The 25,202-nt window shown below is 40.4% G+C and overlaps 1 protein-coding gene across 1 annotated transcript in view; it reads left to right on the top strand.

The window, feature by feature from the left end:
• Nucleotides 1-24,934, top strand: part of PPP1R1C (protein phosphatase 1 regulatory inhibitor subunit 1C) — a gene marked incomplete at its 5' end in the record, with an annotated part of 48,687 nt that extends 23,753 nt beyond the window's left edge. The window contains 2 exons of the mRNA XM_082055623.1: nucleotides 1,429-1,489; nucleotides 24,498-24,934. Of these exons, the coding sequence (XP_081911749.1) occupies nucleotides 1,429-1,489; nucleotides 24,498-24,586 (150 nt within the window). The 3' untranslated portion in view covers nucleotides 24,587-24,934. The remainder of the gene's footprint in view (nucleotides 1-1,428; nucleotides 1,490-24,497) is intronic.
• Between the last annotated feature and the right edge of the window lie 268 nt (nucleotides 24,935-25,202).

Genomic DNA, 25,202 nt, shown 5'->3' with positions numbered 1-25,202 from the left:
ATTGGCTATAATGTGAAAGTAGTTTTCTTAAGAGCTGTCTCAAATGCTCCTTGAAGAAATAGATCTGACTAAAATTCACAGACTATATACCAGTCAAAGTACTCAGGGGAAAAGACATTTTTAGCAAATATTTGGGAAAAGGCAACATCCTTATGAACAACTACAACAAATTGATTAGGAATCCTTCGGAATGCGATATGATATTTATGTCTTCAAAAGCTATCTATATGTGTGATCTCATAGACGTGTGATATCATAGAATCATAGCATCATTTGGGTTGGAAGAGACCCTAAAGATCACTGAGTCCAACAATGACCTAACTCTGTCACTAAACCATGTCCCTAAGAGCCTCATCTACACATCTTTTAAACACCTCCAGGGGTGGTGACTCAACCACTTCCCTGGGCAGCCTGTGCCAATGCTTCACAACCCTTTCTGTGAATGAATTTTTCCTAATATGCAATTTGAACCTTCCCTGGTGCAACTTGAGGCCATTTTCTCTGATCTTATCCCTTGCTACTCAGGAGAAGAGACCAACTACCCTCCATGCCACAACCTGCTTCCAGATAGCTGTAGAGACCCTTTGTATATGGACATATGTCGTGTTGGTATAATTACCAATTTAATTACTTTCATTTTGCAAAAGTTGCTCTGCTTTAGCAGTGGAATATATTCCAGTTAGTTTTTGCTAGCTATATGTTGGTGCAATTATACCACTTTTACTCTATGTGTAATTTTACTACAATTATTTTGGAATAATTTATCTTTTGTGCATAGGTGTGATTTTGGGGCCGTAAAAAGTTTAACTTTGTCTAAATATATCACTTAAATCAGGCCTAGTTAAAAGCTGAGTGATTGGTTGCTGAAATTGTTATTTTAGAAGTAATAGAAAAATAGAAAAAGTTCAGGGAGAGGGATCTTCCATTTATTTATGTAAAAAAAAAAAAAAATAATAATTTCAATACTACCTTACCTATACATACAACCATTTATTACACTGTCTTTAATTGGAATATTGGTTAATGCAAATCTTGCAACTATTTACAACTATTTTGATATATGCAAACATCTATTTGCCTTATGAGAATCATTTGCATAGACTCTTAAAACCACAGGCTGTCTTAATTTTGTGTTTAACAATATTTCTTTAGAGTGAAGGGCATTTTTTTGTAGCATTGGGTTTGTTTTGCCTGTGAGCCATAAAGATTGCCCATCAAACACATATTTTGTCTATCTAGTCTTAGTTACCCCTGTGTTTGTGAAAGCCCGGGAGCTGGCGTCAGGTTTATACAATACAGTTTTATTAGAACCTCCTCAGATTGGTGTGTGCACCCTCAGAAAGCAGCTGTGGGGCAATGCCCGGAGCTGTTGTGAACAGAAGCGTGGGTGGGTGCCTGTGTCTGACCGCCTGTCTCTGTTCTGCCCAGTCCCAGAGTGCCTCTCCCAAGCAGAGGAAGCAGAGCGTCTTCACCCCGCCGGCCCTCAAAGGTACGTGCAGGTCCCGTCCCTGTCTCGGCCCCGTGACTTGTTCCTCTGTGTGGCAGAGAAGGCCCTGCGGTGTCAGCAATGCAGCAATGGCTCTGCCCCTGGCAGCGCAGCTGGGAAAGCTTCCTGCTTCCCCATCCCCGTCTTCACACTTTAAAACGACTGTGTGGCATTGACTGTCTGCTGAAACCAACCATTTAGATATTTACGTCACCACAGAATAATCTTGTAGCGGTAGCAATTTCTTCGTCTTTTAAACTTTTTTAGCTTCTTTTTCCTTTTTTTTTTTTTTTTTTTTTTAAATCTTGGTACTTGTTTCAATTTGATGTAACACGTGATTCTGTCCCAAACTTTGAAGAGAACTTCTTGAATAGGTGCATTTTAGTGGTGCTGGGCCCATAAAGCTCTCTGGTATTTAAACTACTCAGGTATGTTCTCCCCCCCTTTCCAGGCAGCTGTGAAAAGAAAAGCCAAAGTTGTGGACTGGGTATCTGATCATAGGAAGGGTCAAGTTTTTTTGTGTAGACAAGGGGAAATAAGAGATCTCAGTAAATGTTTAAAGAGCCTACGTGCTTTGCAGGAATGAATGTAAAAGCAGCAGGAATATTAACTGGGATCAGAAAAGCTCCATTTAGGACCTGTTTCTCAGATGACTCTGAACAGGGTTTGACTTGACCATGCTTGTAGTGAAGCAAAATCTCTAGTGATTCACCAGCACCTTGTCAGTGCAGGATTATTTTCAGACTACAGACCAAAGGCTATTCTGCCAGGTATCTCTTGATAGATAATGAATAGCCTCAATTTCCATTCCTTCTGCTTAACAGGATTTATTACCTGGCAAAAAAAAAAAAAAAAAAAAAAAGGTAGGATATCTGATTTGTTGTGTGAAATACTGCTGCTGTCATTAGGCAATTTACTGTATCAGCCAGTTCCATGTATCTTATTCTGTAGCTTAAATTCTCTAGTACTTGTCTTGACAACAATTAAAGACGTATGACACTGTTTGTCAAAATGGGCTAAAGTTTGTGTACTGCCTTTTAGAAGTAAGATTATTACAGTCAATTATAATAATTTGTGGAAGGAAGAAGCTTTGAATGAGTAGCAATAATACCTATTGCTCTCACTGCTATATTATTTTTCTGCAAAAACCATAACTAAATACTGTGCAAATGAAATGCTCTCTAAAACAGGTCCTTGCATCTCCTCTCAAGGACTGCAACCTACGTGGTGTTACCTTTAATACCCCGCTGAGACCTGGGGAAGCACCTGGCACCGTTTCCTTCCACATCAACTTAATTCTCAGGGAACAGTAGGAAAGTAGGAAAGTATGTGATTCAAGATAGATCACAACTAACCTGAAATATCTTGTGAACAGAACAAAGCAAAGCACAGACTGCCTCTCCGTGATACCTTAACACCCTAAACTACACAGTATTCCCTGGGTACACCAGTGCACATCTGAAGGTGATAACCCTTCCTATAAACAGGCTGGATCGTGCCAGATTTACCGTAATGTAACTGCCATAAATACTATCCTTTTTATTTATAAATGACTTGGAGTAGCAAACTCATTATTCCTTCCTCTTCATTGTTATGAAAACAGGAATGTCATTTTGTTTAGACTAAGAGATTAGGAGGCAAACATATAGCAATGTGAAATACACAATGCAATGAAAGCATTACAGAGAAATATAGAGGTTTTTTAATGACTTAAATAATTCTACTTTTATAGCAGTTGAAGATAGCAATATTCAGCAATACTATCAGAATAACAAGCTTCATAATTACAGACTGTTCCCACAGTTTTGCGTATGTTCATTTCCTGTGGGCTGTTTCTCCCTTCGTATACTCATGATATGGTATTCAATATACAGGAAAGGATGAGATTCTGGATGCTGAACCTCTATGGAAGTTGGGATAGATTGTAGTCCTGTACCTTACATTCAAAGATGGAGATAAGAAATCTCCATAAAACAGAACTCATAATAGAAAAGAGGGACAAGTATTTTCTTTTGTTAATTTCTCTGGCATTTTAGTAGTTTTTAGCTGCTGTTAATCCCAAATTCCTAGAAATAAGGCAAGCTCACAGGCAGAGCCTGGAGCTGCGGCAGGACCCATGTGTGCAGAGCTGTGGGAGGGACGTGGTCACAGCAAGACCTTTGCTCTGTTCCACAGCAGAGATGCTCAGAGAAACCATGGGGGGAGTCAGGCTTCAGCCCAGCTCCCAGCCTCCAAGTAGCTCTTAAGATTATTATTTCTTCTGTGAACTGAAAAAAGTTTTTGTTGTACTTCTTGTAAGTTCCTTGAAACAATTACAAAGCTGTGTGAGAGAACAGTTGCTGGTTTCATGAATTCATGGCTAAGCAAGAGTAAATGAACCTGCATGTTGTGTTTAGAAACAAAATAGGAAATTGTTAACATGGTTAAAATGAGTGGGAGGAACACAAAAAAATCATGATGACCTGTTACAGTACCAGAACTATAGTACACGTTACATAGAATACGCAAACACATGAAAATAACAGAAATAAATTAAAATACAATATCGCTGATATTCTACAAGGTAAATATATGGAGATCAACTTCTTAGTTAAATGTGGGCATATTTTCCTGCTCTGCCATCACAGTCACTGAAACTGAACGATGGTATTGTTGTTTGTCTACCATTACCCCCAAATATTTTGGTTCCATCTTTACAACAGTTTGCTCTATCTCAAGGCAGGTCTGTAGTTGCTGCAGCAAGCCATAGCAAATCCATGTGTCTGCAGAGGCAGTGTCATGTTATGGTGCATCAGGCAGGTTCTTTTTACTATATATTTGTGTGTACTTTGGCTCCTGCATTTGTTTTCCTAAACAAAAATGCACCAGAGTCCCTATAGACAGACCAAATAGCTGACTCATCTCAGAGCATTGTTCTTTTTACTGGAATACAGTGTGCTGGAAAAATCAATGTGAGAGTTATTGATTTAAATGGTGATCTAGAGAGCAAATCAGACAGCAAACCAGATAACAGCTCAGTGCTGTGTTCTTGTTAGTATCATGTTACCAAACCTAATGGATGTCAATGAGGTTTTCTATTTTGCTTTCAAAAATATTTCTTTTCCTAACCCTGCTACGCTAGTGTTTGCTAATTCTACACTCTCATGTAGCATGCAAATTTGGCACAAGTCAGTATCTGAAAACTGCACTAAATTAATCCATTATACTTTCAGTTTGTTGTGATTTACCTCTTGTCACATTGTTTTCTAGGTATACTATCACTTTTAACTGAGGATTCATGACCTCTATTCCACTTGTTTTTATCACTTTTTTCTTCCCTTTTTCTTGCACTTTTATGTCTGTACTTCAAATTCTCTCAACCTTCTATAATTTCCAATGCATGAATTTCTTTCAATTTATGTTCTTCTTCTTCTTCATGTGCAGAGGTTGGCTTTAACCTCCCTGTGGAAAATGCCATAAAAACAGAGGAAGGCTTCTCAATTTGAAGAGTCACCAGTTTACCTAAGGCAATCCTTTTCAGTCAGTTCTCACTGCATAAGGCCTGTTTCTCCGATTTACTAGTCTGCTTCTCGTTTTGTCTGACAAAACCAAGAAAAATCCTTTGGTCTTTTTTCCTCTGTACAGAATTGAAGTTCAAATGTTTTAGCACAAATATCCATCCATCCGTCCATCCATCCGTCCATCCACCCGTCCATCCACAAAGAGCATCCTTAGAGATATCTTCATTATTCTGATCTGTGGGTTAGAGAAGCCACTGGAGGCCTTGCTGGATTCTTACCCTTTTCCCCTCACACACACCAGAGAAATCTAAAACAACACGATAACACTGCCAGGTAGAGAGAGACCAAGTGGAAAGCAGCTTAGACTGCCAGGGCAGAAGCAGTTTATCTCAGGTAATGCTGGTTCCTTGGTGTCACATTACCAGTAGAAAATCAAAAGAACACATCTGAGTCTCAGAGTTACAACTGCAACTTTCCATCCCAAGGCATGCTTTGTACCAATGCAGGTTTCCTTTTACCTAGATAGTCACATTTTGTTTGGTACATCAGATCATCCTTGAAAGGAAATGCAGACTGAAGTGACAAGAAAGAAGATTTGCAAAGACAAACGGAACCAAATCTGCATCGCTCCCTAGAGCTCCTAAGTCTCTACCAGCTATTGCTATTAATACTTACAGCTATTTAAACACCACCAAGGTCTCCCTTATGAAGGAAGTGCATTCCTGAGTGGTTTGAGGAACTCATTGAACCCACTGCTGTGGGTATGCTAGAGGTCAGGGAAATGAGAAACATCCACTCATCCTCCCTCACCCTGTAGGAGGCTATTTAGATCAGCATTAAGTTCCTACTAATTTCAATGGGCTGGGAAGTTCTTGCAGCTTTCTGTGTACACTGGACCACCTTTGCAATTAGCTGCCACCAAATCATAATTAAAGTCTTTCCCCACAGAGGTGAAAGTTACATTTGACTGTTTTCCCTCTCAGCTTTTGGGAAATGCATTCTTTAAATTTTTCTTTGCATAGAAACAAAGACTTTTTCTTGAGCTAGACCCCAGCTACAACACTTGAAATGGGATTAAATCTGAGTTGTTATGAATCTAAGGAATGTTCAAAGACATCATTTGGGTTTGACTCATTAAAAAAACCAAGACTCTCTGGCTGTTCCCAAAGTGTTCAGACCCAGGGATTTGATACATGCATAATTCTGGTATTTACAATGATGGTTGATATTAAGTGAGCTCTTTCTAGCTTCTGCCATGAATTGCTGATGCTCAATGTGTTTAGTGCCTGCTTGTTCTTCTCTCCAAAGGAAACAACATGCAGAATAAATGATTAAAATCATGATGTCCCTCCTGAAATATGTATTTTATTAGAAGCAATTAGTACAGTATGTGGCCATAATCCAAATTTGTAACCCCTTAGGCCAGCTTGATGATGTCTCGTGCATCTCATTACTTTGTGACTGAAGGTTAACAAGGAACATGGATAGAGTCTAGAGACATAAAGGATTATTGTTAGCGTGGTAGGCACTGAGTTTGGAGCCCATGAGAATCATCATGGAACAAAAATCTGAGACTAAATTTACTTCAAGTGGCAGAGGAATTAAGTTTGTAAGTGTTAAGCAGTGACTACAGAATCTTGGTATCATTTTACGGGCTGCCCACCTATGTGGCAAACACAGTGAAAAGCTTCTATCATTAACTAAACACATCAGTGTAAGAACAAGAAACATCATATTACAGTAGAAAGAAAAATGCTCTTTCTGATCATACACTGGCTTAAATTTAATTTTTAGGTAATTAATATTAGCCATAATATAACACACCTTACATGCTTTTCTGACCATTCAGCCCAGGTTTGTCAAAATTCACAGACTAAGCTGCTGTGACAGACTGAGTCAGACTTTTCTGATGTAGTTAAGTTACTTTTGCTCAGGGTATTACATTTTCCCAGTCTCTCCAGTGATGACAAAACACCTACTACTTTTTTAACATGATTGTGTTGTACGTAAGCCACAACACGAGAACAAAAGGAGATGGTTTTTAACTGACCTCTCAGTCCTGAATGTGCATTTCGGATCTCCTTGTTTTTTCCAGTGGGCTAGAGGGCTGTGATTAATCCTGGGGGGATGGCTAGGACTGTTCCACAAAAGCAGGCACCATCCAGTAAATGAAGCAATCCCTGAGGTCAGGGCCAAGTTCTCCTCTAATCTCTCAGCAGAGCTGTGGTGTTCCTAGAGCAGCAGCTTTGCTTTAGCCTGGTGACACCCATTCTTCAATCCATTACTTTTAGGTTGAAGCTCTGTCTCAATATGTTGTTTCTTGGGCAACAGAAGACAAAGCTCTGCCTCATTATTCATGTGTGCTGCTCTTGTTTGTTCATGTGCTGTGATGTGACAAAGCACCATCAGTACATTTAGTTTCAGGAGTGGAAGTCCTACAGCTGCCAGGATATCCTGAAGAAAATTCATGCTGCAGTCTTGTATCATTACATTTTTACCTTTTGCCTAATCAGGTCACAAAAGAAAGGTGCAGCCTTGGTGTCAAAACTAGTTCTTCCCTTCATTTATACACCATTCTTACCTACATCTTAGTCAGATTGCACCTCAATGCAATCACACCACTGAATGTTGTATGGTCAGATTTCCTGCCTGTGTTACTGTTCTTTTTCAAGATGTTACTTTTCAGTGCTGTGTCTCTTTTCCTCACTCTCTCTAGCTTCCTCTCTTCTTCCTCAGACTTCTACAGTAGTATGATGACAGTAGATATAATTAAAAAAAAAAAAAAAAAGAGCTAAATTAATTAGTGAATCACTGAGTTGGTGAATGGGATACATTAGATTGCTGCCATCTCAAGTTCGGTTGGCTGCCACTATTCTGCTGCTGCCCAGAAAGTTGGCAGACACCCCCGCAGCCTGTATTTAATTTCTTACTGTTGGCAGCTTTGAATACGTTTCATTTCACACAGCTGGTGGCTTCTGCTTCAAGATGGCTCTGGCTTTGGCTGCAATAAATACCACAGTGCCATTAGAGACACTGAGGTGTTCAGTCAAGATTAAGCTTGACATCTGCTCTACAGCAAAATAGGATGTTTGTGTTATAACTTGTCATCTGCCACTATTACCTGGTGTGTCAAAAAGAGAAGACTGTGCTGAGCACTAATAGAGGTCTCTAAATTACCACGTGTGGTTTAAAGGCTTGATCCAACATGGGCCAAGGTCTAGGGGAGTATTTCCACTGACTTCATTTGGTTCAGCATGAGGTCCACATATCTGATAGTTCTTTCTAAGCTTCATGCAATGAATACTAAACTGCCTTCTTTTTAAGGGTATGACTTTATTTTTATGACACAAGGGTAATCTTACAAATGTCTGTGAAACAGCATTTATGACTTGAAAACAGTGTAATTAAGCATTGTTGTACTAAATATAGAGCAGTGTAAACATCATAGTATTATTAATTGCTTCTAAGCAGTAACAGAAGGCATTAAAAACTCAACCCTTTAAAAGATAATACCATAAAATATTCTAGAAAGAGAATGTGGGAGACTTAGTGCTTATTTTAAAATATAAAGTAGAAAGGCCAGGAAGGGCAGCGTGTGTTGTTCTGATTGCTTTATATCATAGGACATATTTATAGTGAAATTCCAAGGATTTTGGCAGTGGTATGCTCTGAATTGAAACGTCTTTTGAATAAAAGATAATATTTTTGTAGGAGAAGATGTAAGGTTATTACGAAGCCAGTCATTTGGCAGGATATTAAATTTTATTTCCTGGCTTTAGCTGTGTGTTCTATGCTGGAGGTTAACAACCAAGCCACATCGCAGACACTGACTCCAGTGAGTCCTATTTTAATAAATAATAATTGCCCCTTTGTTTCTTCTTAAGCATTTAAAATCCTGAATTTGATCCCAAGCAAGATGACCAAACGAAGGCCTAAATGACATGGGAGCAGGCTCTGCCTACTCCCACTGCTGCTCCTGGTCAGCCTTTGACATCTCCTGGGTTCCTGGACAGGAGCTGCAGGATCCTGCGTGCAGCAGGGGTGAGTGTGTTTGTCAGTTTCTCACCCCTCCTCGTCACCCACCAGCCCTGCTGGGGACAGCACACTCCTCCTACAGACCCCCAGGGATCTGGCATATGGGGAGAGAGGGGGAAACTCCCTCAGTCTGTATTTGGGGTCTTCTTAGGATAGAGGTAGGTACAGTGTAATGACAGTACACATGTATAACTGCAGAGGTACCTCTCTAAGTCACATTTTTTCCAAAAAGCCTCCATAGTATGCAGTCTCATGTCTCATTTAATTTACCCTTAAAAGTAAAGCCTTCCCTGCATTTGTATCTAACTGTCTATTTCTACAGTTCTTCTGTGTCTATTAGTGTCTCCTCTCAATGCAGTCAGATTTCACTTATAAAAATCTCTACCTTCAAAAAGCAAAGCTGTCAAAAGACGGCATGACTAACTACAGGCAAACCCAAGGTTCATAGTGAATTTGTACAGTGTGAATGCACCACCGTGCACTGGTGCAGCAAAATCATCCCACGACCTTCCAGCCGAGACTCCATCAGCTGTGCTGGCCCTTGTGAGTGTGTGTAGGGAGGTGCAGGCTCACAGCTCCCACCGTCGCCACTCCTCCTGGGATCAGGGCTGGGAGGCTTGGAAAACACAGCGATTTCCTCAAAAGCAGCTCCTGCCCAGAAGCTGCTCTGCCAGGGACAGTAGCTTGACATAAGTTATTTTACTTTCTGTCATCAGGTTTCACTCTGACCCAAGTAAATGTCCAAGGACTATGTTAGCTTTGTGAGATCTCTTTCTCTGAAAAATGTGGGCCTTATTTCAGTGGTTAAACCAAAACAAGTCATAGAGAAAACTTGCTTCTGATTCTTAGAGACCATCTGTGTTGGGTTTCTTGTGGTAGGGATGTTGCCTGATTTTTTTATTATTTGACTTCTTTTTTCTTTTGAAGCGGGTGCCTATTAGTCTGAATTTATTGAAAAGCAAAATTTTTTTAAAGAAGGCGATGTGTTTCTCCTCCCCTCCATAATTTCTCCCTTCCTTGACCCCTTGGGATGCGACTTTGCCCAGTTTAGCAGGAACACAGAGTTCCCAAAACCATCCACCAGAGCTTTGGCATGGAGACAAGAACATGAGCAGCCTGAAGATTTCAACCACATCCTTTCAGGCCTGCAGCTAGAACTGAACACTCACATGAATTGTGTGTGTGAATGTGACCAGAAAAACACAGGAAGTACTGCAGCAAGCATATGGATCTGAAAAGGGATTCATTTTCCTGTGGGCTGCACGGGCCAGAGGTTGTTGTTTAAACAGATCTCATCTGCTGTAGCTGCTAATTTTTCTTGCAATAGTGGGAGGACTTTTCAGGTTTTCCAGTGCTCACCCAGCCTGTTAACCAGTGTTATTCCATGGGTCTCTTATAGCCAGATAAGACTTTTAAAAGTACATTTAAAGGAATTGTGGGATCTAATGACCACTCAGATGCAAAAAAAAAAAGAAAAGAAACATAAAATGTTTGCTTTCAACTCGGGGTGCACTTTTACTGCATTTGTTCCACACATAGCAAGAAGTACATGGAAACAGGTGGCTGGTAAATGCTGAAAACAGCACAGTTTTGTGGGCTACTCCCTGCAATGGCATCTCTCTGGGCAACAGGGACACGACACATGAAACGTGCACTTGTACTTGGAGGGCAGCTGATAAGGCATAGGAAACCCCCACACATCCACCCAGTTCAGCTGCAGTTGTGTCTAGTTTGAGGCATTACAGTCAGTTATTAAAAAAATGCTAATGAGATTTTTGGCATGCAAGCTCCCCCTGGTGACATGTAGGTGTAGCTCCTTACCGCCAGTTCTGGTGAATTCCTAAAGGTTTTTTTTCTAAATAAGCATGTTGAAAATTTTCGGAAACAGGCAAGAAAGGTTATAGGAGAAGAAGTGGAATTATATTACAGTTGGGCTGCAATTTATAATTTCCAACTAAAATCCGTTAGGTTATTTCATGTTTTTTTCCCAAATCGTTGGAGAAATTACAGCATGGCTTTTCTTAAAACTCACTCCTAGCAAGATTGAAAGTAAGAACAGTGTTAAAACTATTTTTACAAAATCTCTAACTCTGATACGAATGTGTCTAAGCCTTTAGAGAAGAGTCTACCTTTTCTGTATTTTGTCTATATTTTGCATAATGAAGCTGGTTAAACTGATATTCTTTCTCCTAAATTACTGTATGTGCCTGCCAGAAAAATTGTTTTCAGGCTCTGACTGTTCATATGAGTGCCAGATAGTGTGCTTCCACGGTGTAATTACATTCTGGTTGTAGCGGTTGCTGGCTCTGGGGTATTTAGATGCCTTAGGCAAAGCAAAGAGGTAGGTTTCTTGCAAGCTCAAGTCACTCACACAATAAGGAGCCACTAAAGATTTTGCCCCTGATGTTTTGCTGCCCATGGCAACTGCAAAGTGAGATCAGTTGTATCTACTGTGATGTGAATAGTTTGTGATGACTACATTTTATGTGGAATAACTGATCTCTTAATATTGGGTTTTAATTTGCAGCAGTCAAAAAAATACTTAAATATAAGAATTTGGTGGGTTTTCAGTTGTCAGTAAGCTTAGTGAGTTAAAATGAAAGCATTACAAATTTAAAGCATTACCAAAGATATCAAAACAAACCTTTCACTGTTTTCACTTTATCTTTTCTTCCCTCCAAAAAGCTAGTACTTAGGGTTTGCTGAATTTGCATAACATAGAAGCAGCCTGTTTATGCATAAGCATCATGTACAATTTTTTTTGCAATTTTGTTTAGGTTTGGGGTTTTTTGTTTGTTTTTGTTTTTTTAGGAGTGGGGAAATCCACCTATATTATTGTGCGAAACACTATAAATCACTGTCTCCTATTGAAGTTGCTGTGTTGAGCAGTTCTAGAGAACCATTTTCCACCAGATGTCTCTGATTTGGTGTTGTGTGGTAAGGAGTCACTTTGTTTTCCAGATGCCAGGGGGCAGGATCCCTCCTTCCCACTTCCCCGTGACCAGCAAGTGTGGTGGGCAGAGTTCAGCGCTGGTTGGGACTATGGGTCCCTGCTGCAGACTGTCGGGCTCCCCCCTTCTTCCCCTTCCTGCTGGTTGCAGTAGTGGGACATGACAAATTGTCGTCCAACTTTTAAGGGTTGAAGGCATCAGCTTGCATTGGGGTGGACTTTCCAGTAGAAGCCCCAGGTAGCAGGCCATCAGCACCTGCTGGCAAGTCAGTCCCTGGAGGTACAATCCAGCCTCAGCAATTCTGTGATTCAATAGCTGTTTTACTTGCCATTTATGTAACGTAAACCTTCCATATCATGGCGGTGGCAAGCACAGTAAAAACTTCATCCTGCAGCTGTCCATATGAGAACTTCACCTCTTAGTCTGACAGATGACATTTTATGGTATTACATTCCCTACTTCTGTAAAAGAGCTCTTTAAATGTCAGTTTGTCTGGGAGATGCTGTGTTTTAGGTGAAAATATCTCAGAATCAAAAATTAGGATTAGGGCAGGCTGCAAGTCCCCCAAGGGACTGACTTTCCAGAAATACTCCAGTGCTCCCAGGAGGTGAAGCTGACTCAATTCATCACCCATATTGCAGCCTTGGCTTTGGTTAGGGTGAAATCCCTGGCGCAGAGGCAGAGAGGAAGGATTCAAGCCATCTTCCACTTCACTCTTCTGAAATGGATCTCAGCTGCTTGAGATGATCTCAGCAGCTCACAGGAAATGAGGTGGTGAAAACTGAAAAGGCTTATTCTTCCTGACAGATTCCTGCTTGGATATAAGGACTAAAGCTAGAGTACCAGTAATACGAAGAAAATGGTAATTGTCTGCTATTCATATGCCACCCATGAAGCAACTGCGATGGGGATCATCTAATGTAAACACTAGCCAATCAATCACCTGTTTAATCATCACAATGTTTTTGTAATTTTGAAGGTTTATGAAATACTTAAAAGAAAATAAGGGATCATTCTAACATTTACAATATTACTGATGTCAGGTTATGCTGATGCCAAAATCTTATCTCCTTTGTCATCATAAGAAGGATCACAATGAAGATTATAATTATAATTCAGTAGGGGATTCATCAGCAAATTAACAGAGAAGCTCATAGACTTCTGACAGAAACCAAACAGACTGGATTAATTAAACATGAAAGCCACATAACACATAGAAGTACAACAGAGAAACACCGCCTTGGATTTTTGGCTGACCAGAAAAGATTTTGCTCCTGTCTTCATTTTGAAAAGTACAACTCACTGGAAAGCTTTTCATCTGCACCCTGAAAATCTCAGGCTGCACAGAGTATTCAGCAAGAGATTTAAACCTGCCATTAACAAATATTAGGCTGTATCTGCCCCAGACCACAATAAGATATAATAGCCACAAAAATAATAACAAAAATAGAAACTATGGATCCACAATATAAACTGAACAGAGCGCTCAGGGTCCCATGCAGGCCTGGATGGGAACAGAAGCAGCTGTCAAACAGCAAACACTGCTCAGTCCTTACACACAGGACTCATCCACCCCATCAGGCACTCAGGCTTCTGCTTCTCAGTATTACAGTATTGCCTCTCCTCCTCTGTCAAGGATTCTGTCCCCTCAGGATGTGGCAGTAAGTTTTTTTTGTCATCTGTTTAGGATTCATGACCTCAGAAAAATCCTCATGTCAGCCAAAATATTAAGAAGCAGAGCCACAGTTCAGTTGTCCAGGAAAAAGAGAGCAGCTGGATAATGCTGTCCATTAATGTTGAAGTTAGATAAGAATGACTGAAGAAAACTGAAATACAGCTGTTCAGAAATGGCTTGTGAAGTTGTGCAGATGAAAATGTTTTGTAAAGCATTTTCAGTAAGGTTTTAAATACAAAAAAACTTTATTTCCTTCATGTTTTGAACTTGTATAAAAATTTAATTCATTTTCCTATGGCTTGTCTAGATTTTTATGTTTAACATAGTAGGCAAAAGGAAATGTTTTGGTACTGCTAATATTAAATGTTTTACTGAAATGTTTTTTCTTCTTTTTTCCCCTCAAAGGAAATGGTGAAATTTCAGGTTTTTTACTAATCACAAGCAAACAAAAATTGTAAGGCTCCAAGCAAGTGGGAATATTCAGCTATTGAAGTTTGCCACTGTCATTTTTCTAAATGGTCTGCCTGAATCCATTTTGCTTAAACCAAGTCAGGCATGGAGTTACCCTGGGCTTGTTTTAGGCTGCCAAGCGAAGAATCAAGCCCTGGAAGTCCCTATCTGCTGAGCATATAAGGAATCACAGGCAAGTGTGTTCAATATTAATGTACCCAAAGATAGGTGGGCATCTGTGCTTAGCTACAAACCCACACTGCTCTGGGACATCCCGCGGGGATGGTTCTTAAGTTGCCACAGCAGCAAGTGGAAAACAAGGGAAATAAAGACCTAGGAAGCAGAGATAAAGCAAGGATGGCTTTGACCATGTTGCCTTTTTACACAGTTTATCATTATTATAATGAGGAGGATAATCACATATTTTTGCACTTAAAACCAAAATGAAACCTCCCTGATGTTTAACAATTAATTCTGCATTGAGGAAAAATGTTTGCCAGGCAGCATTGCAAAACTAGTGAGACTGTGGTGGCACTGGCCTTGTGTAACTAAGGATGAGCATTTCCAATTACATACTGTAGCTAAAGAGGCCATAATTAAAACCTTGGTGAAATCTGACTCCAGATTCTGTCTACATATGACCTGTGATTGGACCTAAATTTAACTGCTGGCCCTTGTATCACAATCCAATCACAGCTGTCAAATACCTGGTACATCCAATCTAGATGGGGTCTTACATGTTTCATACCTCCTCAAATCTGCCATTCTGTCAATATTGCAGAAATACTTATGCCCCCTTATTAGAAATTATAAAAGCTTGAATAACTGTGCTTGAAGTAAGAGAAGTGGCCAGGGGAGCGGATTGGAGATTTCCCATTAAGAACTGCTGAAGGAAAAATTTAAAAAAAAAAAAAATATATATATATATATATATATATATATATATATTTTCTTGGTTGCCACTATTGACAGGAACAGATTAGAGGAAATTAAATTGGTATGAGACTCAATTAATTTCCTTTCTCACATATAAATCACCATTTAATATATTAACATATTGGTGGCAGACCTTTTTTTTTTTTCTCTCAGCAAAATGAATAGTACCTGTGAACAAAGCACTTGCTCCTAGAAACAAGAGGAGGATCACTTTTGTATATGCTTATTCATCTTAAGGCTAGGAAAGAACCATTTTATATAATTGAATCTCTGGCATAAAGCACACCCTTCAACCTAATTCTATGCTCGATCCATAATTTATGTTGAATGATGGCAAATATTTTAGAATACAGAAGTCAGGACTTCTTATGAAAGTTAAGGTTTATCTAATTGTCCTTAGCCTTTCCCTTCCCTTACTTACAGCAGGTAGGATGATAACGCTTTATTCTGTACATAGCAGACTATCTAACTAACATTTGTCTTGTCCCTACTCCTAAACAGACTTCCATGCTGCACTTGAAATATTGAGTGTAGTTTCACATTGTCCTGAGCATCAGTTTTCCCAGGTGATTTTCTAGCTGCAAAACCTATTTCATGCTTTTTCCCTCACCATTTAAGTTAGTCAGCCTACAGCGTCTCAAACTAGAAAGATAAGCTACACTAGAGCAGCATGTGCCGAATTGTAAGAATGACAGAAGATGCCTGAGAAATGTAAGATGTTTTAATTTAAAGAAGCCATGCTTAGAAAATGCTAGTCATAAAGTTTTAAGGCCAGTGAGTTATAATACATATTTTCTTGGCAGTAGCAGAACTTCTGTTATTATAGAGCAGCTAATTCAGGTTTGGAAATGTGGTCCTATATTTGAAGGAATACCTGTAATCCTTTGTCATAAGGGAACAATTCTGCCAGTCCTGTGATTTTGATCTACTGTCAGATAGCCTGGCAGCAAATGGTGCTGGTGTGAAAAGTGAGGGTTTAGCAATTTCAGCAAATAAACATATTGCCCAGCAAAAGTTGGCATCCAGACAGCTGCTTTCTGAGGTGTGATTCTGAGGATCTGTCAGAACACAGCACCCTTGAAGATGTGCCTGTGTTGGTTGAATTCACACACACTTATTAACAGCTCTGAGCCCATCTCTCAACTATGAAAAACTAGGATGAAAAAACATCAGCTGAAAAGCTTAGATCCTCTCCTGGTTGCACCTGCAGCTGCCCAGCCAGCCCAGCACAGGGAGCCGGGCAGGAGGAGAGCCCTGCAGTGCTGCCCACCAGCATCACCAAAGGGGAAGCCATCTCCACAGGTTTTTCTGCTCAAGCTGTTGTTGATGTATCTGAGATTGTTATAGGCTGAAACACCCACTTAGCTGACTGCAGGGGCTTCTGCTGTGCATTTGACCTCTGAAGACTTGCTGACTTCTCTGACGTCTGAGAGCTAGAGAGGGAAGGAAAGAACCAGCCAGATGAGATGTTTACATGCTAGCACAAGTTGCCTGGCGTGACAAAAGCTTCTCTGTCTACTCCTTTGGCTACTGTGAGTGGGAGATGTGGTCCCTTCAGTCACAGCAAAGCTGACCACTGTCTCTGGTTGCATGTTCTGGCAGCCCATGGAGAGCAACAACAACCTCTCTGTGCTGGAGCAACTACTCTGCACTGGTCTTATGGAAACATGGCTGCTTCAGGCAACTTCTGAGAGGTAAAAGGGGGTGGAAGCGCTGTGTGAGAGAACAAAATGGAAAGCAGCCAGATATTTGCAACATGAATTTTGCTGCTTTCATACAGTGTTCATTGTGATAGTTTAACACTGAGCCTTTTAACTGTGGGGAAAATAGCATGAGCCCTAAAATTTGCCATTTAAAAGCTTTACCATGTGGATTGCATATTGTATGGCTGGAGCTAAGAGTTAATAACAACCAGCAGACATTTGAGAAATCAGTCAGTCCTTGTTGCTTGGTATCCAAATGATCATTCACAAACATTTATGAGGCCATGGTGACCTGCTGGATAGGCTAATGATCTGATCTGCTCCAGATCACACATGTGACCTTTATAAACCCGTCATATTTGCCAGTGCTTCAGATCATTTGGTTTGATTCAGTCATCAGCACTTGTGAAAGAGATGCATATTGGAGAACAACAAAAAAAGAGTAGATTAAATTGCATGACTGAATAACATCTTGGTCTCATAATCATAACAGACACATGAAAGTTTTTTTCTCCTCCTCAGCTGATCTTAGGTGTAAAATAACGTATCACACATGGTTATCTTGCTGATTAACATCTTGCTAAAATGTCAATGTATTTTTAAAGTGTCACACTGGTGTTTCAGATTCTTTTTACTCTAAATGCTGAAGGCCCACCATGTGTGCTGGCCTTTGAAGACTCCATCAGCTGTAAGGGACAGAGTGACACCCTGATTTTGCTTTTCTTTGCGTAATCTGAACAGGAGTTTGATAATACTTAGTGTGCTTGTTTTCTGTGTCACTTTGTTTACCTCACACTTCAAACTTTAAAGCCACATAGAACATTAATTTTTAGTATTTTACATATAATAATTGTAAATAAACAGTAGCTCTTTGAAGTTATTTCTTCTTTATAGATGACAATGAAGATAAACTACAAAAGCTGACCCTTCTTTCTTTGAAAACAGTAAGGGAAAGTCTCATTAATTTCTGGAGGACCAAGCTCTGTGTAAAGACAGATGACCTGGTTGTGTTCGGACTCACTGACCGCAGGAGTAAGGCCAGACCTTTGCATGCCAAAGGATTAGTACTGCTGTGCCATGAAACCTTAGTTATCACAAGCTTACAGGCACAAGTACAGTTTAGAGTCCTTTGAGATAGTTCTACAGAGCAGCATCTTTCAGTCTTTCTCAAAAAAAGAACAACTTTTAGGAGACTTCCAAACACTGCAGCAAACAGACTGTTCACAGTTGCCCACAATCACAAAGCAAAATTTTCCACTTCCATTTACTTTTGTCTTCCCTCCCTCACATTTTTCTTTTTGCTAACTCACATGCATGGGAATTGTCAGGATCTGTGTGTTTTATCGCTGTCACTTCACAGATTACTTTTTGATGTTCTTTGGACTGCTGGTGGCTCAGGGGCCACCCAAGAGAGTGGCTGCCTTGGTACACACCGGGGCTGCCACCCTCAGCCAGGCTGGGCTGCTGCTCTTGTGCTGGCTCTGCTTCACAGCAGGGCCAGTAGCCTCCAGCCACAGGTGATTCATGAACATGAGCATCAGCAGATTAAATAATTGCTGCCAGCCTGGCAGAATGAAGTTGTTCTTGCAGGTAGGAATGAAGCAGCACAAGGAAAGGTATGTAAAACACATTTTCTGCTTGCACACAAATACTAGTCACGGTCTGGCTTTCGGTTCACACTCAGTAATCCCCCACTGATCACTGTATGCCACAGTTCTTGCCATATTGATGTTACTATCACACCGAGAAGCTCTCACCAGGGATCAGCACTGTCCTCTGTTAAAACTTGTTCTAACATTTAACAGAGATTGGTTGTTTCACCGGGGAGCTCCCAGCTGGGGGGTAGCGATCCAGCCCAGGAATGGAGACAGTGTCAGGGAGGGATGAAACTGGCTCTCAGCACAACCTCACATTGTGTCTCAAATTCCATAACTGAGAGTTTTCAGGAGGATTTGGAAGTAGCTGTGGAGGCTGATAGGTGTATCTCTCCAGCACTCAGCACAACGTGGGAGAAAGGATGAAAATGCTAATTTAAAAGCCCAGCAAACTGAGCTGTATCAGTTCCCAAGTTGAGATGAGGGTGGGTGGCCCTCGTTATATGCAAAGAAACTTAATTTTCCTTGAAAGCATAAATAGTGACCATTAATCTGAAAATTCTTGGAGGGACTCAGTAGAAGGAAATCAAGAAGGCGTCATTTTTGATGAGCTGGATGGTAGAAGGAGAAGAAGAGTTTGGCAGCAGCTGGGTAGACAAGTGGGTTAAGGGTGGGGTTAATGTTTTTTAAGGGGTTGCTAACAAAAGCATATGGACTGAACTCTGACTTGCATGCAAAGAGAGCTTATCTAAACCAATTAATTAAGTAAAAATGGATTAAAGGTTTCAAGAACTGATTGTACAGATGAGGGAGATAGATAGCAGGTCATTTATACAAAGAGGAAATGAGAAAGCTCAAAATAGGCATTTGGGAAATTATAGCATTTTCCTTACTGGTTCACTGTCCTGCTTTTACGTGGAGTATATACCCTTCTGTATTTCAGCTGTTTAAAACAAAAAATTACATAGTAGGAATTCATTTTTTCTGGCCAAACAACTGAATTTTTTATCAAGAATGTCAAAGTGGAGGTAGGGGAAGAAAATCTTGTGGCAGCCCCGACACACTCTGCTAGTTTCTACTCAAACTAAACTTGAGCTTTCCTAACATCATCTGCACATTGTGGGCACATATTTTTTTCTCTATTCCTCATTTTTACCTTATCTTGCCTTTCTTTCATTGTATGCATCCCCTTTTTGGCATTGGAACTCAGTCATTGAGTCCCTGCTTAGCCAATCTTCTGATACAGCAGCTTGTTCTGTGTCAGTGTGGGCCACTCCTGTGCTTGGTGGGGGCTGCTCCTGAAGACCTGCCAGCTTTTCTGGGCTCTGTCACCTTCACAGCTGCTTCGCACTGCAACCACCTTAGCCAAAAACCTGTGCTTCATGACATTACCCTTGGCATTTTTTTTCTGTTGTTGTTGTTTTGTTGGTTGGTTGGTTGTAGGGTTTTTGTTTGTTTGTTTGGGTTTTTTGTTGGTGGTGGTTTTGTTTTTCATAAAAGTCAAAAATATATTTCAGTTGGGGAGAAAAAAAGAGAAAGGTGTTTCAGAGAAGTCAAAACATATTTGACTGGTAAATTCTAAACAAAATGTTCCAATTAAAAGTGCTGTTTCCTGTTTAGTGAATACATGATTTTTGTTTCGATATTCTCATTTTTGCTGAAGGAACTACAACATATTTCATTTAGGATTGGCATAAAGTAGACATTTTTATTTGGCTCTTATCCTCTTTGGCCAGGTTTGTTTGCTTGATAGTTTCACGGAGATTTTAGTTCTGAAACTCTGAAAATCAGGCTGCTTTGTCTGTGGCTCAGCTTTGCCTTCCACTGTTTTTTGAAAATCTCGAAACATGTTTTTGATAGAGAGGCTCAGCTCCAAGTCATAAAACTAAATAACCTTCAAACTTCAGGGAATTCAAATTGCCAACCAGACTTCAGTCCTGAGTTTGGTAAATGTCGACACCGGTCCTTGGGCAGTGAAGCCGGGTGTAGGAAGAACTCTTAAGTAGGATGGGGAGCTGCATTAATTACTCAATCTTTTTTTTTTTTCCAGGACATATTTAGTTCAGGAACACTTGGTTATTTCATACCTTGTGACACTGCTTAGCCTTCTAATCTGGTGCTTTGGTCAGATGGAGAGAAGGAAAAAGACAGCTGTTGATTAAACAGCATAGATGTTATTATGTGTCAGAAAAAATGCCAGAAAGTTGTCCCATTTGCACTCATAATTTATAAGTAATCTAGAAATATGCTTTGAGGCAGTGACTTCATCTAAAAAGAATTGCCAGTTCAAAGTGTATTAGTGCATGGCTGCTGAATATGGCTTGGCATTAAGGGTTTCTTCATCAGCATTAATTGGATTAAATTACCTGCAGTGAAATATGAGCCCTTGGAGGAAAAACAATTCTTGTCCTGCTGGCTTTAGAAACAGAAAAGGAGGGGGGAGCGGGAAGGAAAAAGGAAACCAGGAGGCAGTGATCAGACAGGCTTTGTTTTCAGGCAGACCATGAGTGGGTTTGGACACGCTGTGGGTATGAAATCGCTGCCAGGCAGTGGTGAGAAGGGGCAGCCCTTGGACCGGGAGGGGTTTTTGCTGCCAGACCTCCGGGCAAAGAGCAAAGCCCCAGCCAGGGCCTGGGGCTGTGGGACCGCAGTCAGGTTGGGAGCTGGGGGTCAGCTGGGATCCTGTGCCCCCCCTGCACCCGGGGACAGCAGGGCAGGGCACCATGCTGGGGACAGGGCTGCAAGGAGAACTGAACTGCGTCAGGAGGGTGCAGGCACCATGCTTCAGGAGGGCGAGAGTGCCCCCAAATTCAGAGTGACCGATTGCCTGGAACAGGGGACATTGATAAGACAAGGTGACTCCTGGATCAGCATTTGCAGTCCTCCCTATTCACAACTGATATTATGAAGCTTCTGCAGTTTAACACGGAATTAGTAACTTTATGTTTCTAACATAGATCTACCGAATGCACAAAAAATATCTTCTAAAATATCCCCATATATCCCACCAAATATCTTGGCTTCTTTGTTTTTTTTTTTTTTCCTATGAGTAAAAGCTTAGAGTCTGTATTTGTTGCTCATCTTTACTAGCATTTTTCATTAATTGATAAAAACAAAGCCAAAACAGCAGCTTTCTGGTGCCTCTCGATTACTATTTGAGAAACCTGGGGGCATGAATTTTGTTACCTGTGTATGAAGATTGAAAAGGTGAGAAGGGAATATCGTTTCTAATAAATTAATGTTACCATAGTAGCAGTTGTTAAATCAAGTTGGGGTGACCTGAGTAGTGAATTTTCACCACAATGTGATCTTTCAGCAAATAGTTTAGATATTTCTAAACAAATATACTGAGTATTAATAGATTCAACTTAGGAAAAAATATCTCTGTGGATTGAGCTGCAGCTCACTACCTGCTTATCATTTGCCTCATACTGACAAAGGGCAGAGCACACAGTCTGAACAACACTGCTGGAGTGACACTCGAGAGCCACAGCAAAGACTCTTGAGTTGTTTTGGCTCAGCAGGAGCTGTGGACAAATATGCTGGTGTGCTCCTGGGCATGCCTGGCTACAGCACCTTCCCACCACCCTCAGCAGCCACTGCTGACTACTGCAGTGTTATGTGGCTAGATACACTTTTAATCTAAGTGTACAGTTGCTATCATTTATCTAAGTATTTTTATTACCCCAGACTTTTCTTTCCACTGTGAAAGCCTGATGCATTGTGCACAAGATGTATCTTTCCAGGAAAGGCATCAACCTTTTCTGTCACGCATGTTCATATGTTACTGACAAGAAATTCATTACCTGTACATTGATTCACAGTAGTTATTTCTTCACATAGTTGAGCACTTATTTCGTAATGCCACACATATGGTCCATTAATTCTGACAGCCTGATGCTGTCAGAACATCTTGAGGCTTATGAATAACGATAGTGAATCTTGTGCACTTATTGGTCAGTGCAAGAAACCCTGTGAGTCTTTAGTTCAAATGACACTGTGGTATTAAATAGCTGGCAAAGGTGAAGGCAGGCTGTAGAACGGAGGTTATGAAAAATCATTAAATAAGATTGATAGTTGCCTGCTACATGAAAATCAATGGGTAATGCTAATTGATGTAATTTCTCTCAATTTCCTGCAATTTTTACATTGAACATTGCAATTAAGCCACATAGCGAAAAGTCTTCACTTCTACCAAAAATTAAGCTTCATCATGCTAACTGTGTATCACACACTTGCTTTTCTGTCCATAACTTTTCCTTTTTAATCTTTGAAAAAACTCCCTAACAAAATGATGCATTCTGGCTTCTCCTAGCAAGCCCTGTGTGAAGCACTGAACTGTAGCTGTTAGATGGGTACTGTGAATGTGCAAGAAATAGCTCTGTAAGTCCAAAAGTCAACAACGAGAGACAACTTTGCTCTACAAACATAATATAATTTTGAATTGAATGTCCTTTAACCTATATTTAAAGTGTTTGTCTTACTAAAGGGTGTTGCTACAGAGGCCAGCTTGGTGGTAGCTGAGCACCCTCAGTGTTTCTTCATGCATCACAGTTACTTAATTGGAAATGGTTTTATTATTGCAGGGCACACTTTTAAGTACTGTGGCTTGGGAGCATTAAACTATTTGCTCATTTCACATCTGAAAAACAATTTCCCAGGGAATGAAGTACTGTCGGGGGGGGGGGGGGGGGGGGGGGGTGCGGGGAACAAACAAAAAACCCAACAGTGATGGGCTCCTGCTGAAAGTGGAGCTGGCTGCGCTCCTCTTGTACAACCCATTGTAAGATCCTCTTTTTCAGTTATTTGTAACTTCGTTGAATTGGCATAATTTATATTGAAATTTTGTTCAAGTGATGTATTTGGAAGAAACTATCCCATATTTTGGAGTGATGTGGACACAAACAGTGAAGTGTAGGAATCTCCTGGTTAAGTGATGCTGGGGCCATGACTCTCAGACATACAACAGCAATTCCTCTTACTCACAGTTGGAGGTAATCTGGATCTTGCCCTGTATGCCTTAAGGGTGCACCCCTTTTTGAAAATTATACCTCTACCAATGCTATGACAGCAGGGTATCTGATTGTCCAGCTGTGGTTATCATCTAAAGCAGGGTGCAATTTCTCCTCAACAAACAGTGGAACTGAAGCACACAAGAAGTTTGGGGTGTTTTTTTTCTGACAATTAGAAATGGTGTGTAGAACTATGTATGATCTGTCATGAAACCAAAAATGTTCCGTGTTATGGCAGTAATGACACCAGAAAACCTACTTCAGGCTTCTGTTTTGTTGAAATCATGCATTTTTGACTAACAGTTATGTTCCCACTACAAGTGTTTTTTCAAAAACCAGAAGACCCAGAAATGAAACTTGTGCATTTGCTGTTTAGATTTGCTGATTTCTTTGCTCAGTCATCTTTTTAGCTTGCTTTTGCTTACTTTTTCTGCTTGAATTCTTCTATCACAGCAAGGCGGAGCTGAAAAGGTGGGATTAGGCCCATCCATCGAGGCCTGCTTGCTTGTCTTGAACATGGGGCAAGGAAAATAACTTTGAAATTTGATTAATTTCATAGAGCTTATTTCACTTGCTGGCTGAAACCAGCCACCAGCATGAACTTCACAGCTTTCCCCAAAACCTAAATTTCCAAATATCCCATGATAGTTATTTACTCTTTTCATCTAGCCCCAGGTGGTATTTAGAGGTCAACAGAATACATTCTCCATGTGAGAAAATGTGCAAGTTTTTCATCTCTTCAGCTCGGTCTCAGAAAAAGGCTCAAGCCGAAATTCTGGTAGGATAATTCCCATGTCTACTGTCTGAGCCTTCAAAACTCTTAACTTGCTTGAGTTTGGCAATACTAATCTGATCAAGTATTACTAAGGAAAAAAGAGAAGCAGATACTGTTCTGTTCTACAAGGTATCTATCTTTCAGCAGTTTTTTTCAACAAAACATGATAAATTTCCTAAGAGTTTATGTTCAAGGAAGAGAATGTTTCTGTTGGAAATACACCATGGTATTGTTTGAACTAAGACATTTGTGAAAATGAGATTTAGAATAGGCATTTAAAAACTTGCCACTAGTTTGTTTTTTTGTTTGTTTCTTCGTTCAGGAAAAAAATGTCTGATATGAGCTAACACAACTTTAACCATGACTTCTATATTTTCAGGGATTAAGCACCTGAAGAGTCAGAGTGATTCAGCATTTCCAGAGGAAGAAGAGGGAGTTAGTGAAAGGGAAGAGGAATGGGGCCATTAAAGAGCATGGAGCTGCTTCGAGACCCATCACAGAGACAACTGACCTGGGTGGCCGTGCGTGCATCAGATCATTCACCACTGCTTGTGTCCCCGCGCCGCAGCACTCGCTGTGCCACCGGCACTGGGGCTCCCCGGCAGCACCCTTGGCTGGGTTTTACAGCCACCTGCAAATGTGTTCTGTGATCCTTTTACCCAAAGATAAATCAGTTATTTTAAAGTCATTTTTCTTTCATTTTTTAGGACTTAGAAATGTAATTTGCAAATGTGTTAGCAACCTGATGTCAGTACTGCCAGAGCTTAACTACTGCGTGTGAGCTGTTCTCTAAGACCTGTTGTAAATAAAACTGATTTAAAAGCTACAAAATAAATATGTTCATTTAGACAAAATTGTATATTGTACAGTGGGTTTGTCTAGCATGCAGAGAAATGTTAACATAAAATAATCCTTTCAGTTAAGGGCAGCTTCTACCAGTGTTGTTAGAGTTACTTACATTAATGTAGATAGAAACAAAGTAAGCAGAGAAGGATGCAAAGACATTCTTCCCTGTATTCCCTGGATATGAAATGCGTAAAGTACTTGTCTTGCTTTTGGTCTGAGGCTGCCTAATTGCATCACG

Source organism: Streptopelia decaocto (genome assembly GCF_964273445.1).
Source record: "Streptopelia decaocto genome assembly, chromosome: 6".
NCBI classification, from domain to species: Eukaryota; Metazoa; Chordata; class Aves; order Columbiformes; family Columbidae; genus Streptopelia; species Streptopelia decaocto.
This window is presented reverse-complemented; position numbering and strand designations above follow the sequence as displayed.